At 42.8% G+C, this 17,434-nt stretch overlaps 1 protein-coding gene across 7 annotated transcripts in view; it reads right to left on the minus strand.

Moving 5' to 3' along the window:
- HECW1 (HECT, C2 and WW domain containing E3 ubiquitin protein ligase 1) overlaps positions 1-17,434 on the minus strand; it is a 192,045-nt gene that overhangs the window by 137,052 nt on the left and 37,559 nt on the right. Inside the window, exon 2 of one of the 7 annotated variants that reach the window (XM_081930971.1) lies at positions 4,711-4,768. The exons of the other annotated variants lie outside the window; for them this stretch is intronic. Coding sequence (XP_081787097.1) covers positions 4,711-4,737 — 27 coding nt within the window. The 5' untranslated portion in view covers positions 4,738-4,768. The remainder of the gene's footprint in view (positions 1-4,710; positions 4,769-17,434) is intronic. 7 annotated transcript variants of the gene reach the window in all.

The raw sequence follows: 17,434 nt of genomic DNA on the forward strand, positions 1-17,434 counted from the left end.
GAACTGAACCATTTACTCCACCACTTTATGGTTGTTTGGAGTAAGCTCACATTTGAAGACACAAATACATAGTTCCATCCCAAGTTCTCCTTCTTTGGAATTCTTTAAAGCTAACAGGTGCAAGCTGGTTGGTACAAGAGTATCTTTGATTCGTGAAGCAAGACAAATGTCATGTGGGTTCTACTCTAATGCAGAGGAAGGAGAAAATGCCCCCCAAAATTCAAAACTTCTCAGAGACGGCAGCAGAGATGCCTCAAGGTGTACAGGCCATGGCCAGTCCACACACCTTCCTCACAGAATGTGTGATAGCGCAAGGCTATAAGGAGGACGGAGCCAAGGGAGGGGCAAGGTGAGACGGATCCTTCTCACCCTGGGTGCACCAGCTGTGTCTTACGGCTCATAGGCTGCAGTAGCAAGTATTCAAATTAGCTCACTTGTTCTCCTGAGCAGGGAAAAGGGAGGAAAGGCAAGTGGCTCTTGTACAGCATAACAATCCCAATGCTTTTCTTGATCGTCACAGGGCTTTCTGAGCTGATGTGGATAATCTTGATGGGTGGCAACCCAATTTACATCAGACAGTTCAGTGAGATAGAACGTCTTCTTTCAGCAGCCGTGTTCCATTGTGATAAAGGAGATGTTTCCCTTTATGCTTGATAAATAGCAACACTTTTGCTTTTTGAGCTGCCAGTAAAAGATTTATGATGTCCTTAGCTATTCGTTTACTCACTTTAAATGCTTGCATTAGGGTTTTCCTAAATTATACGCTAAGGCGCTACACTGTTAAACTTCTAACTGGCTTTATAAACAGACGGCTTATTGTCTGCATGTTAAGATCTGGATGGGCACTATGAATCAAGGCAGCCAAGTACACACAGTAAAACTTGTGTATTTAATCACATTCCCCCCTGACCTTGAACTAGGCAGGCGCCCCCATTACACATTAGCTGTGTGAAAGGACTCTGCGGTGCATGGCTCCTTCCTACCCATTCTGCCCAGCCGCTGCCACTGACCTGCTAATGGAACATAGGCAGCTGTTTTATACTGAGTCAGACCATTGCTTCACTTAGCTCAATATTGTCTACACTGACTTGCAGCAGTTCTCTAGGCTGGTTTCAGGGAGGGGACATTCCCAGTCCTGCCTGGATATACTGAGGACTGGACCTTCTGCAAGCACAGCAGAAACTGAGCTAGTGTGAACGTCTGAGGCAGAAAAGCCTTACGCATGTAGACCTCTCCTTGCACCGGCTTCCATGGATTCTGGGGGGAGAGCTGGATGTCACTGGAGGCAAGTCCAGATTGTTGCTATGTATTTGGTCTTTGTTTAATGAGCTTGGGGGGAAATACAACTTAGGACATCCATTTCTCTTCTCTTCCCCAATGCCCCAGCTGTGTCTGCCTCATCTCAAACTCTATGAACGGTAATTATCTGAAGATGCCAAGAATTCATTGTTCAAGGCCCCCACCCCATCCCAGAAATAAAATCTCTTAGGGCTCCGTGTGCGAGAGACGCGGTAGCTAAAGTCACTTGAAACTGGTATGAATTGGTAGCGTCGACTGAAGGCAATTCAGTAAACCACAATCAAATTTGAACCTTCTTCTCTTGGGGGGGTGCCCTTGGGGTTTCCCCAGCTGGTGCCTCCCACCACTCCTCTGTATCCAGCCAGTCCATGACACAGTTTCTTGTCTATTCTATCTGCAAGGCAGGCTGAATAGGTAATATATTATAGCCCCCTAATGCAGTAGTTTCACAACCAGAAGCAAGTTCCACTGATTTTAGAGGCATTTACTTCCAGCTGTTATTAGCTGGAAAGGGAGACGGGTGGTGCTGGAAGGCATGGCTAAGCTGCGGAAAGTGTACTGTTCTCTGAGCCCACAGCTACCTTTGAACATGTAGGAAAGATGGCTCTGATCTATTAGAATGCGCACATCAAAATTGCAAGGATACGAGAGGCTTTGAGGAGAGATAAGGAAATAGCCGGGGAGTATTTGGAGTTCTTTGGAGATGGGCAGGAAAGAGGGGTAGCTGTAAGGAGTTTGTGGGTAAGCAGGACTAGGGTTGGCATTTGTCCTCTTTTTCCAGGACACATTCTTTTTTTCATGGGTATGTAAAATGAGAGTCATCATAGAGATCCAGAGTTAAAAATAGAAGTTCTCAAATGTGTCCTCTTTTTTGTTCTTCAAAATATGGCAAAACTAGGAGCAGATGGCTGTATCAGGTAAAATCAGGTATTGATGTGTTAGTAAGGGGTAGGTAAGAAATGTTGGAGGTGGAAAGCAGATGAGAACACCAGTTGTAGTGACTGAGATGGCACTCTAGGATGGAAGAGATCACTACTGAGTGGTGACCAAGGAGGAGGATGACTCAACATTGATTACCAAGGAACATCACAAGGTTGTGGGAGACCAAGGAAGCCTGAGCCATGAAGTCAGGAACCCATGCTGGGCACTACTAAGTCATTAAGTAGACGTGTGCCTGCTTAGTGCACATGATGCCTGCACTACTGATGGTAAGAGTTTTGAGTACCCTCAGGTCAATTTGCAGAGTAGCAACCTTTTACTTCCCAGCACACATATTGGCCACTGTTGGAAAATGCTGTAGCAGCAGAGATGCAAGAAAGAAGAGGAGGGTTTGCCCTTAAACTGGGGCACCTTTTACACCTATATAGTTTTTTCATTTCTATGTACTTTCAAAAGACCAAACAGACATCCTTTCATTTTAGCAACGATGAGAACAGTGCAAAATTTAGGAAACATATAAATGCAATAATCGTAAAGTGATTTCATGCATTTCTTCAACAATTTGCAGCACTGTTTTCCTCCCTCAGACAATTAGCTGTAAACATTTTCTCAACAACAGAAATAACTTTCGAGGTTTTTTTTAAAGCCCATATGAAATTAAAGAACATAACAGGAATTTCATATGTACGAAACACATGCAGCACTTGGAAATCTCTGTATTAGTAGGCAATGAAATTGTTCTGTGATTCAGCAACAAAGTAGAATGGAGTAAGAAGCAAATCCCAAAATACTTTATTTATTTATTTCAGAGACAGAAATAGCACCAGGGAAAACACTGCCACATGTTCTGATTTTGTACAAACACATAGTAATTTAGAAGGACTAAGCTCAGCAAAATATAGGAACAAGAATCTACTGCATGCTCAGCATCTTTAAGATCCTCAAATATATACTACTGAGGTGCTTTATATACTTCAGGTTTCATATGTCGTGCACATGATGATGGCTGATTTATGCGCTGTAATGACTTTGAATCAAGTCAAGGTTAACGATTCTATGAATTAGAGAAACGCCACATGCATGAGTGGCAGGTGCACTATCTGTGTTTGGCTCACTATGAATATGATCAGCTGCAATGCTCAAGCTGCACACTGCTCCTTGTTTTATAAGTGCCATAGCTAGATTTCAAAAATAGGATTTATGGGAAGACACTGAAAAAAGGATATGCATGCGGTTAAGCTAAGTAGACTTTTGAGGATGCCATTTCAAAAGGAACACTTTTTAGGCTCCCGTATAAAGCAGTGGTGAGGAACCACAAGCCTGAGGGTCAAATCAAGCAGCCACCACCCCAGCCTACCTATAGGACTCTTCCCAGGCATCACCCCATCACCAGTATTCTGCACCCTCCTCAAGGGGCTTTGCCTGGCTGGAATGTACCCTCGAATAATGCCATTTGCTTGCCTCTGTGGAGGGTGAAGGTGAGCGGGCAGGGTAGAAGCCTGTGATTTTTGTGCAAATGGAGCGTAACCTGTTAGCACTGCTCTACCCTCTTTTGATCTTTCGGTGTAAGGGCTACCCAAAAAGCCAATTTAAAATTAGTTAATTGGGCTGCCCTTAGAAAAAGTTGCATAGGGATTTTTATATGATGTTTCACACACTCTCCCATACACATGCATGCACTGATGCGGTTTTAATAATTTATGTATGTAGGGCATGTCATCCCAGAACGCCCCCACCCCAATTTAGTGGGAGTAGTATTTTAAATAAGAAGGTAAGAGGTTGTGCATATCTGCACCAGTTATATCACTTCCCTAATGTAGGAGTGCTCTGTGTTCGTGGGGGAAGCACTCACAAATAGCTTAGATATTGGAGGCACATGAATGCTCAGCTTGCCTTAGCATGGATGCTCCCACAGAGGAGACTGTGGCTTCTTTGCTCCTCCTCCAGTCCTTCTGGCACTGTGTTACTGTGAGCTAAGCCACTGGGTCATTGTCTGCTGTGGGAATAAATGCCTCAGCGAGCAGGAAATGCATGCCAAATTCACCACACTTTTTAATTTGTGGCTGGCTGGCTTCAAGCTACTATTTAAGTGGTAACCCCCTGCTATAAACTAGGCTTCCTTAACCAGATACATGTCTTACCTAGAAGCCTATTACTGAAAGGTCTTTTCCATGTCCCTTAGATCTTAAAAATGAGTCAAGGACAGAACAAAACCAAAGTTCAACAGGAGTCATTGGGAAACTGCACGGGAACAGACAAAAACCAGGAGAGGGTTCAGTTTGGCCCCTAGGCCCAAAGTTCCCCACTCTTGCTTAAGCAGACCCACACTATCTGAATTGGGCAGACCTTTGAACAGTGTTTACCTAGGGCACCTGCAACCAGCCCTGGGCTATGGCACATTCCATTGTGACTGGTTGTGGATTTATAATGGAATGACATGGATGGCTTTTATAATCAGAAAAACACACTGACCTTAACACTACACAGGTGGAGCAGCATAATGACTCCTCAATTGTAAGTGCATCAATTCCTGGGGAAAAGTTCAATGAGGTTAACTCAGTATGTGTTCCAAAGTGACATATTAATACAGAGACATATATTTATGAAAACAGAACATTGTGTTTTGCCCCAAAATATACCTCCTCCATTCCAATGTGTATTCATTTATGTTTGGTGTGTTTTATGTTGCTTTTTATCATTTTCCTCTTAACATATTGCTGTAGACTTGGATGCTAAGCCAATAAAACTTGCACTGTTAAAAACAACAGAAAAGCTTTGAAATAACTTGAAAACATATTGGAAAATGCAGTTAAAAGTTATTCATTTGGTCTAAAAAAATCTTATAACTAAATCAACATTGTTGTAACAATGACCAAATTGAAAGTACCACCAGAAAAACCTTTTCATTTAAATCTAAAGATTTGCTGCTTGATGGATGGTACAGTCCATTAAACACTAAAAAATAGATGTTTCTAAGCTTCGTTGAAGCAAATGGGATTTATACCTCCCTCCCCCCACCCCACCCCACCAGGATTGTACAGTAAACTCCTATTCATAATGTGGCTCGGTGATGGAAACTATCTGCTACAAGGGGAGAGGAATGCTTATCAGCAATTATCAGGAGAATTATGTGGAGGCAAGGCCACCAGACTCTGCTCACCTAAGGTCTCAGGTGTATGTTGAAGCCCCACAGAACTTTGGATCTTAGCCACTGTGATGTAGCACACTACAGTAAAATCCATGGAGCTCATTTCAGTGCTTTATATTTTGGAGTGGGATGCTACATTCACAAAGAGCAACAGTGTTTTACTTTAAATACCTAAATTCCATTTAAGTCTGTGGGTTTTACATCCAAATAAGTGTGCTGAGAATTGGAGTAGCAGTGTAACATGCTAACTTAAATTTAACCTGTCAGACTAAAGGAATTCAATGCAAGTCTTCACCCACTGATATTAACTGGTGGGGGTGAGGTGAGGCATTCAAATACAAGGGGTTGATCCCTATGGTATAGTTTGCTTGGGATTACTCACAGCAGACCCATTGAAATTGATGAGCTTAATTTAGTCATGTTCATGAACTACAAGAGGTCTCCTCTGAGTAAAACATAGTTGATTATCACCCTGTGAATGCACACTTTAGAAAACTCTTATTTATGAAGCACCAATTACAATATTTGAACAAACAAACAAAAGTACAACTTTCAAGAGATTAACATAAATTAGTGATGACCACCTTCACCTTGATATATTATAACCCACACCAACTAAATAGGCCTAAATAGGTCTGATTTGTTGCAATTATTTATTTTCTTACTCAAGAAACAGAAGCAGAATTACAGGAAACTTCATTCACAATGGATGGATATTAACCCCTTAGGATGCAGTCCTATACTCAAGATCTGCTGGCTGAGAATTCAACAGAAGCCCCACTATACTGATGGGAAAGAAGATAAATTGCCACCATGCTTTCCCCCTTCTGCTTCCCCACCCCCACAACTTCCTTCCATTGTCCTGGACCTTCCCAGTCAATATCAGGATGTATTCTGCTTGGGTATATGAGCCAGAACATGAGTGGAACCATTGTGTGTGCAATTATACTGACTATCCATTTGCAATGAACGAAGGGTACTTGGAAAGGGAGGGGATCCTGTGTGGAACTGAACCAGCAACTTCCTGAGCCGCGGCATCACAGCCTGATCCTGTGTCTGTACCCGCTTTGCAGACTGCAAGGCTGAGCTCCCTTGTTTCTTGCTTGTGCCTTTCTTCCATTGGAGGGAGGGTGGGATGGAGGCAAAAAATAAAAATAAAAATCTGTTGGGGAGGATTTGAACCAGAAAACTCCTGAGAGTGTCTGTCACTGCTTTAGCAGACAGTGCCACAGAAGCACCTTCACGGCCCATGCAGCAGCTGAATGGTTCTCCCTGTTTCTTGCACATTGGGGGCATGGCAATGTGATGACCAACCTCTTTGCTTTGCCTGCATGAGGTGGCCCCATATAAGTGCTAGCAGAGGCTTATTTAGAGCAGGGCAACCATGTCCCCTACACTGGGCGCTGAGCCAATGTAGGCATTGCAGGGTGTCGCAGCTATGACATAGTGCACATGCAGCATGGAAGGTGAGAGGCGGGGGGGGCACTGAATTTGGGCTTTGCACAGGGCGCTGCTGAAATATGAAAGGCCAAAACCCACCCCTGGTGTGAGCAGCATGTAGGGGTTGGTGCTGGCATGGCCTTAATTGGGAAGGTTGGTAGAGTTCCAGGGGTGCTGTGGGTGCGACTGCCATTTTCATACTCTTTTGGAATGTTCTGGTTCTGGTTCTGGTTCTGTGCTTGTTTGTTTGTTTGTTTGTTTAGTATACCTCCCTTCATCCACAGTTCCCAGGGTGGTTCACAACACAAAAGCACAAGGGACCACGAAATACATAATAAAAACAAAAACTAACTGATAACACACTCATCCGCAACACATTTAAAAGCATACTGGATGCTTTCATATTTCTCTCCCAGGCTGAGCATGTATTTAATATGACGGCCTGTCACCATCTCAGCAGCAAGTCCCTGGTCCTGGCTTATTGTGAATATAGGATTTCTCTAGCTATTTCGTTTCAGTCTGTGAAAATTCCTCCAAATATCAGGATGCGATCCAATATTCATTTTCCCCTTTAAGTGTTAAACAATGAATTTGATTATGTATCAATGCTAGTATCATTAAAATGACTCAGTATGGTTCAAAGTATCTTAGCATGCCCAGTGGACTGAAGCTGAAGCTATTGAACATATCATAAAATTAAAACAGTGATATCTAAACAGAAAGGAGTGGAGGGAAAACCTGGCTTGAAATGTTCTGCAACATGCTGCTATATACTGTAAATAATTCCATTTAGCTACATTCAGTAGATTCTAGAGGAAGCCTGCCTCTATATATTTTGTGTGTGTGTGTGTGTGTGTGTGTGTGTGTGTACACACACACACACAGTTCTCCTTGCCCAAACTTCTAAATGCTAGGAAAACTTAAAGACCAGTGAAGAGAAGATTAAAGAATACCATTTATCCTAAAATAGGTGCAACACCCAGACAATGTGCAACACCAACAACATCTGTAGGACCACAAATCAGTCAGCACTGTCTTTGAAAGATAGACTTCTGCAGCATAATTTCACTACCAATTCAGCTCATTATGGATTTCTGTGTCTAAGCCTCACTGTGAACCTTAATCTGCATTTAAGCTCTGGGCCTACCTGTGATTGCACGTTGCAGGTCTATCTATGTGCTCTTATCATAAACCCTAACTGCCATGCTGAAAAAGGGACTTTCTATGGAATCTTTAATCAAGTCAAGTAACCTTTATTGGCATCACATAAGAACATTCAGAATACATTCAGAATAGATAGGCCAGTGCAATCTCCTTGCCACCCCAACGGCACAGTCACCCACCAAAGGGTAGAAGAGGCGAGCAATGCACCTCATCTCTGTGGGTTTATAGCAAGGGCAGGATCCTGTAGCATACTTTGGCAACAGAAAATCAAATAGAGGAACTTAGCTACTGTCTCTCCCCTGTAATAAGAAACGCATAACCTCCATCTCTGGTTTCCATGTTGGAATACATAGATGGTCTTGAAATTTTTGCTGGAGATCATCATACATTTTACATTTAAGGGCCATGTGAGCTAGAGTTTCCACCAGGTGGGCATCGCATGGGCAGGTCCTATCTCCTTCTGCCAAACCCACAGACCTACCCCAAAGGAGGTTAGAAGGATTAGAATTGAACCTAGCCAGCGAAAAGGCCCTTCTTTCTTGCGGATTGAACAAAACTTGTAAATAATTAAGATTAAATTCCTGCGCCCAAGAGAGTCGAAAATAAAGGGGGGGGACATGTTTTCCCCGCAGCTGAGATTAGTTCCTGGTGATCTGTGTCCCACAGCCTAGTTTTTAACATGGTCTTGGCAACTGGGAAAGCCACAGCGCCCAGGAGATCCTCTGAAAGCCCAAGTTGCCGTATCTTTGTTATCCCACCTTTAATAAAATCTTTAATAAAACTAGGACAGAAATAAAACTATGGGATGTGTGAATGACTTATGATGACAAGGCAGAAGAGAGTATAGGAAAACAAAGGTGAGGACTGAGGAGAGATGCAGAGTCTGGGAGGTTGGAGAGATGAGGGAGAATGAAGTAGAGCAGCAGCAGAATAAGGGATAGGGATGTAACAAGTACAGGGAGGAAAGTGGTTCAGGAGAGGGGGAGTGAAACCTGTTGCAGGAATTGTTGGGTACAGCAAGACACAGGACCGCAAGGGTTAGCCATGACACCAAAAGAGCAAAAACTGTTGGGGGCCTTCTCTATGTCATGAGACCCTCCTCCTCCTCTTATGCATAGAATATTACCAGGTATATAATGCTTACAAGTTACTGGTACTAGACTTCCAGGTAAAGATGACACACAGACATTGTACATTTTACTCTCTCCACTAAAATTCTTTTGAACCAAATGTATTTCCCAATATTCAGTCACACAGGAGTGTGTGACCAAGACACAGAACCACAAAAGAGGCTAATGAGGCTAAAGAGGCGGGGCTACTCAAATGAATGCAGCCTTGATTTTCAATGGCTGGGGTCATCAAGAGCTGGTACACCCTTAATGCTAAAAATGCGTACCAGTTTACATTTTTTCCATGTAATTATCTGGTTCTCCCTGAAGTCAAACCTGCCCTGTACCTATGTCACTGGATGGATCAGACCTGTGTAACTATCTTAATTATCTTACAACACAAAATTTCTTGCAATAAACAAGTCCTACCTGAAGCCACCATAATGTGGGGCATCACCTAAGAAATGCATCAAATGCATTTTCTCAATGACAAAGTCCAGTGCAGGAAGATCTGCTTTTGTCCACGAGGCATTTTCTGGAGTGTATGTGCTCTCTGCTTGTAACACACTATAGCCTAGGCCAGGGAAAGCAGACAACAGAGCTCTGGGCTCAGAACCTTTTAGTTCCAAGTGCATGTTTTCTGTACCTATCTCTGGTTGGTGGGTCACAGGGTTCTAGGAAAAAACAAAAAAGACCCTGCAAACCTCACATTGGCCCAGCACTGCCCTAGGTTAGGTCCTTCTGTGCACTGATCCAAACGTACAGGAGAGGGAGCTGGACCAGGAGGACTTTGTTTCCTTCTAATTTTGTGTTCTAATCAATTGATTAAGATCCTTGAAAATCTGGGAGAAACCCCTGAGGATTTTTGTGCTCCTGTGAGTACTTAACAAAAATATTTGTAGCACATATGGAAACCAAATGTTTAACTAAGATAGGCTATTAATAAATACAATGGAATTTAGTCATAATTACATGCTAATATAAGCAGCTCAATGCAAGTCATAAGCAAGAGAACAGATGAATTTTCTGAATTAATTTCACAGTGTTAAATGCACCTATGTGACAGAAAAACCAACTAGCGATTGTAAAGATGGGCAATTTGGAAAGTTCTAGTCTTTGGGCAATTGATTCAGGATGTCAACTGATGCTGAGAGTAATAAAAAACAATCACAATATTTGACGCTGAGAAAGAATCTGACTTGACAAAGCTTTTCTCCTTTAAGCAAGCCTACCATTAAGGCCCAAAGTCACATATTAGAAATGGCTTTGTACTAGGATCTAGGGGGCATCCATATCCCACACCATCGTTGTATAGGAGGACTGCAGCTTAAATGCTTCCCTGCTGCATCACTCAAGGACTTGTGTATGCCAATTAAAGCTGTGCCATTCACAAACAATGTTTCCACTCTCCCTAAAGAAATGCTTTGCCATTTTGTGAAACATTATTTTTTAAAAATTGTTATTTTAATATCTCTCATATTTTTTCATTTCAAAGTATAGATTCACTCCCCCCCCCCGAATTGATCTAAAATAGTGATGGCCAAACCTGGCCCTCCAGCTGTTTTGGGACTACAATTCCCATCATCCCTGACCACTGGTCCTCCTGTTAGCTAGGGATGGTGGGAGTTGTAGTCCCAAAACAGCTGGAGGGCTAAGTTTGGCCATCAATGATCTAAAGGCACATGAGACTATCACCCTGCTCAGAGCTAAGCAGGTTTCAGTCTGTTCAGCACTTGGGGACCACGTGTATGCAATTTTGGGTTGTGACCTGATGGCTGAATAAAGATGCAGTCACATAGGCTGGGTTGAACTAGAACACTGTGTTTAAGTTGAAACCAATCAAAACACCTGCAAGGGAAACAACTACAGTGGTACCTTGGGTTAAGAACTTAATTCGTTCCGGAGGTCCGTTCTTAACATGGAACTGTTCTTAACCTGCAGCACCACTTTAGCTAATGGGGCCTTCTGCTGCCACTGCACCGCTGATTTCTGTTCTTATATTGAAGCAAAGTTCTTAACTTGAGGTACTATTTCTGGGTTAGCGGAGTCTGTAACCTGAAGCGTCTGAAACCTGAGGTACCACTATATTGGTGTAGGAACATACAATGAAACTGTAGCCACTAGGAAAACCAAAGGCCTACCAGTTAGAAATGCAGTAGGGTGGTACCTCAGGATGCGAATGGGATCCGTTCCGGAGACCCGTTCGCATCCTGAATGCAACCTAAGATGCGATGGCGTGTCTGCGCGTGTGCCGGTTGTGTTTTGCCGTTTCCGCACATGCGTGTGACGTCATTTTGAGCGTCTGTGCATGCGCGAGTGGCGAAACCCGGAAGTAATGCACTCCGTTACTTTCGGGTTGCCACGGAGCACAACTCGAACGCGCTCGACCCGAAGCACATTCAACCTGAGGTATGACTGTATCTCCACCTCCAAGCAGATGAGGCAGATTCACCTCAAAGGCAGATCCTTTCCTGTCCCAGGGCCCCATGACCATGGGTATAGCCACGATTTTTGTTGGGGGGGCAGGCCCTTTGTTGTGGGGGGCAGAGCCTCAGTTAGCTATGTAATTTTATTTATTGTTATTGATTGGGGGCAGCTGCCCATCCCTGGCCCCCCTTGGTTATATCCATGCCCATAGGCCAGAGAGCAAGCCTTGGGGCCCAGTCATCACCCTGAAAGTTATCTAAAGGGAGTCACCTGGTTGAAACTTAAGTTCCACTTTCCACAGACAACCACCACAAAAAGGGGGTAAATCTCTACAAAACATGAAAAAAGGCTCAGCCCTTGGTATCAACATTTGAAGTATGAAGCCACTGGTTGAGAAACAGCACCACAGGCAATATGAATATGCAAGATAGATAATAATTGGCAATACAGCTCAGAATGAGTCTCTGATACCATTGATAGAACTGCAGAATCACAGAATTGTCGAGTTGGAAGGGACCCCAAGGGTCATCTAGTCCAGGAATGTCCAACAAGTCAATCGCGATCAACCAGTCAATCGTGGGATTGATATTGGTCAATTGGGAGAGGGGGAGAGAGAGAGGAAGGGAGGGAGGGAGAAGCCCTGCACACTCCAACTGGCTCCTCAGATCTGTGTAAACTAATATAAAAATATAGTTTTATTTTTCTCACTTGTTTAGTTACTTGTCCATATAGTAACCATTTAGATCTGTCATGATGATATCTAAACATAACTACTGTATCTATGAAATAAGGATCCATTTATCTATCTTAAATGACTTTGGAGGGGTGGGAGAAGGGAACACTTGCTGAAGAATGACAATGGGAGAGTTTGGTAGATCACTGCCAGTTTTTGATACTGGATAGTAGACCACAGCCTACTTGAAGCTGGACATGCCTGATCTAGTCGAACCCCTTGTAATGCAGGAATCTCAGCTAAAACATCCATGACAGGTGGCCATCCAACTTCTGCTTTAAAACCTCCAAGGAAGGAGAGTCCACCACCTCCCGAGGAGACCATCCCAATGTCAAACAGCTCTTACTGTCAGAAACTTCATCCTGATGTTTAGGTGGAATCTCCTTTCTTGTAAGAAAGGAATCCTCTGTGTGTACATGTGATAATTCTCTAAGTTTTTCCTATGAGAAGTAGCAATATGTATTTGTGAAATAAACCATGTTCCACCCAGTCTTCCTTCAGTCTGATAAAGCAGCTGAATTTGGAAGCCTTTGACCTGCCAGCTGAGACAATAAAAAAGCCTGCCAACTGCCAGTGACTTTTATTCAATTCAGGACTGAGCCATGTCCTAAAATATAGGACACAGCAATAAGCAAATGAAATTGCTATATGTATTTCATATATAAAATATTAACAGCTCTAAAACACCACAGACAAAACAGTGGATGCCACTACAACTGAATTTTTATCTACATTTTGGTGAAATCAATCCTAATTACTAGACATCTATGCTATTCAGTGCATTATCTGCGGTATAGAAAATAATTGCAGAGTTGGAAAGATAGAGCCTTTCTATTTTTCCAGCCTTTGTGCTAGAAAACAATGGTCTGTCACTGAATCAGGCACTATAGTCTCCTTGCTAGCATTATGCTAATTGCTGGATTCCACCCCAGACCTAGCACTGGCCCAACAGCAGCTGGCAACTCTACTGATCCAGCAAAGATCTACAGGGCTGGTTAATATGTGCCAAGGCCATATAGGGAATAAAATTGGCATGATAATACTATTTGCTATTTTATGTGCATTTGCTCCCAATGTTTCTGGGAGAGGCAAATAAAAATTACACCAGCCTCAGATAATAGTAATTGGTATGAGTGTTCAGCAAATAGCTGACTGGCTGGATCCATTCAGTCGATACGTCTTTCAGGGATTATTCTGCTTCAATTCCTGCATTTCAGGGGGTTGGACTAGATGACCCTGGGGATCCCTTTGAAACCTACAATTCTATGATTCTAAGGGCAGGATGCTTGTTTAGCTTGCATGCAGTACTTGTGCCACTACATCTGATCCACTTCTCTGCAGTTTTATCATTGGGAAGGTTACATTTCAAGAAGTCACCAAGACCTCCCTTGCTATTATAGACAGGTCACACACAAAAAGTTCATGAAAATGATTCCCCAACACCCCAAGGTTTCATAGCGTACTCACATATCACAATAAAAAATTCAAAATGTATACCTGGAAGTACATGAACATTTGCAGAAAGCTTTATTAATTCAGCCAGAATGTTTGCAGACATTCTGTGACATCACAGCAGCTCATTTTACGCCCGTGGAGCATAATCTGGAACTTTGACCACCAGGTTTCTGTGACTTCTAGACTGGTATACCACTGGCCAGGAAGAATTCAAGGAACTCTTACTTAACGCTGGGAGGGTGTGCCATTTAGCTAGCTTTCTCCTGACAGTTAGGAAGATGTTTTAAACAAGGGTATGGAAACTACTGGACTGCATCTCTCATCTTCTCTGACCAATGGCAAAGTAATACAATTTAAATCATTTAAAACAACCACAACAGGACGCTGAGAACATAGCCACTTCTCTGAAGAGGTACTACATTAACTACGGTATACAGAATCCATTTTCTGTTCCCTTAGAAATGTTTCTTCTTTTTCTAGGAGATAATTTTACACAACATCACCTAGTTAATCCAGTTTTGAAAACACTGATTGAACCTAATATGGCTTGGAGTACAGAAAATAAATGAAAGTGACTGTCTGGTACCCATCTACTTGTTATTGTCAAAGCATATCTGATGTATCACCAGCCATGCAGCTGTGCATGAAATGTGGACCAAGATGAAAATTAATAAAGACTGGGATGGGTAGTTATGGAGACTGCAGTATCAAACGGATATTTGATACATAACACTAAACCACGTCTTGGAGTTATGTGAAGTCCTTGTACTCTTCCCATACAACAATAACCCAGCCCCCTTTCCTGCTTGAAAACAAAGCATACTTTGCCATTTCATCTGAATCGACAAACTATGGTTTATGTTTGTCCCCTAAATCAATATCAAAAAGTGGAATTTGCTCCTAGGATCAGATTTCTGCAGGGTTTGCTGGTTCCGATGGAGGGCAAAATAAGGTTTGCTTCCACCTGGGACTATATGTGAAATCACAATGCACTTAAAAAAAGAAGCAGCAAAACTCTAATTTCAATCCATTTCACAAAAAACACATAGTCAGTGACAAATTCTTTTGGCAAGAGAAAAATTACCACCCATGTTTGTTGATGTGCATTAACGTGGTGTAAATGAGAAAAGAAGAACACACAATTAGGCACTTCAGAATAAATTCTCTTAATTAATTTTCCCTGTATGGTGACAGTGATAGTCCTCATTTGTAATCAAACATGGCAGACTAGTTTGTACAAATTAACAGTGTTGTTGTTGTTGTTTAGTCGTTTAGTCGTGTCCGACTCTTCGTGACCCCATGGACCAGAGAACGCCAGGCACCTCTGTCCTCCACTGCCTCCCGCAGTTTGGTCAAACTCATGCTGGTAACCTCGAAAACACTATCCAACCATCTCGTCCTCTGCCGTCCCCTTCTCCTTGTGCCCTCCATCTTTCCCAACATCAGGGTCTTCTCCAGGGAGTCTTCTCTTCTCATGAGGTGGCCAAAGTACTGGAGCCTCAGCTTCACAATCTGTCCTTCCAGTGAGCACTCAGGGTTGATTTCCTTCAGTATGGAGAGGTTTGATCTTCTTGCAGTCCATGGGACTCTCAAGAGTCTCCTCCAGCACCATAATTCAAAAGCATCAATTCTTCGGCGATCAGCCTTCTTTATGGTCCAACTCTCACTTCCATACATCACTACTGGGAAAACCATAGCTTTAACTATACGAACCTTTGTTGGCAAGGTGATGTCTCTACTTCTCAAGATGCTGTCTAGGCCTGTCATTGCCCTTCTCCCAAGAAGCAGGCGTCTTTTAATTTCGTGGCTGCTGTCACCATCTGCAGTGATCATTGAGCCCAAGAAAGTAAAATCTCTCACTACCTCCATTTCTTCCCCTTCTATTTGCCAGGAGGTGATGGGACCAGTGGCCATGATCTTCGTTTTTTTGATGTTGAGCTTCAGACCATATTTTGCGCTCTCCTCTTTCACCCTCATTAAAAGGTTCTTTAATTCCTCCTCACTTTCTGCCATCAAGGTTGTGTCATCTGCATATCTGAGGTTGTTGATATTTCTTCCAGCAATCTTAATTCCAGCTAGGGATTCATCCAGCCCAGCCTTTCGCATGATGAATTCTGCATATAAGTTAAATAAGCAGGGAGACAAAATACAGCCTTGTCGTACTCCTTTCCCAATTTTGAACCAATCAGTTGTTCCATATCCAGTTCTAACTGTAGCTTCTTGTCCCACATAGAGATTTCTCAGGAGACAGATGAGGTGATCTGGCACTCCCATTTCTTTAAGAACTTGCCATAGTTTGCCGTGGTCGACACAGTCAAAGGCGTTTGCATAGTCAATGAAGCAGAAGTAGATGTCTTTCTGGAACTCTCTAGCTTTCTCCATAATCCAGCGCATGTTTGCAATTTGGTCTCTGGTTCCTCTGCCTCTTCTAAATCCAGCCTGCACTTCTGGGAGTTCTCGGTCCACATACTGCTTGAGCCTTCCTTGTAGAACAAATTAACAGTAGAAGATGTGAAACCAACTTGTGGTTTGGGGGTGCTGCTTTGGTGGCCAGGTTTAAGCTTCAGTGGTACACTTTTTGAAGGGAACTCTGCACGTGGCAGCAGACCTGCAAGGGACCTGAATGCAGCAAATGGAGTTTTGCTTTTTATGAACAGTGATTGGTGTGCTAAGGCCTGACCTGAGGATTGCACTGCTTCAGGTTTGTGAAGGGACTTGACCTTTCTAGAGCCCCCCATCTCCCCACATTTGGTGGCAGTGACGCTTTGCGGAGAGGTGGTCAGTGCTGTTCTGCTCGTATAACATGGCAGTGGTTCAGACTGTTACTCCACAGTCCTCTAAATAGAACTAGTTGTGGTGATGCTATGTTCAGCCTTGGTCTAGCCTGTAATCACTTGTTGATGTGAATAAAGCAGGTGAGGTGACTTGAAAGCTTTGTGGAATTTCCTCTGTGATGGCTTATGCAAGTCACCACTCAATTATTAATTCACCAACTAATTAATATACATGCAGTCATGTAGGCACTAGTGATGTTCTGTCACTATTATAAATCACCATTCATTGAAGATGAGCTTTAATACCTAATGCACATAGAGAAATTTCCAAGCATCATATTAAATTGGGGTAACTCAGGAAACACACTATTGTTTCTCAGGTAAAGGGTGGTGCAAATGTAGAAGAATTAAGAACCATTTTCATTTAAGGTAAATTTATTGGTTCAATCTATGACTATGTCTACTTAAACTTCCATTTGGGGGTGGAGGTGAATTCTCAGGGTAGTACTCTAAGGTACTTTCCCCCGCTCTAAATATAAATGAAAGGGGCCAATATGTCTTCCATGCCAAGGAGTTACGCTCTACTAGTTACGTAATCCTCCAAAGTTGTCACCCAAATGCAGGCTTTGGTACTTATCTAAAATTAGAGAAATGGTGAACCATGAAAAAAGTAGCACGCCACCCTTATATACTGTATAATACAGAATGTCATACAATACTGGGGGAAAGACTGGATTAAATTTAGACAATGGAGATAGAGAATGGAGAGGGACAAATTCAAATACCTTTGAAGTGATCATCAAGCAAGGATTATGTATATATGTGGGGTTTAGTGGTTAGTATGTTGGACTAACTCTGGGAGACCAGGGTTCAAATCCCCACTCAGCCATGAAGCTCACTGGGTGATCTTAAGCCAATCATGGTCTCTTAGCCTAACCTCTCACAG

This window comes from Podarcis melisellensis (assembly GCF_964234715.1).
Source record: "Podarcis melisellensis genome assembly, chromosome: 12".
In the NCBI taxonomy this organism is placed as follows: Eukaryota; Metazoa; Chordata; class Lepidosauria; order Squamata; family Lacertidae; genus Podarcis; species Podarcis melisellensis.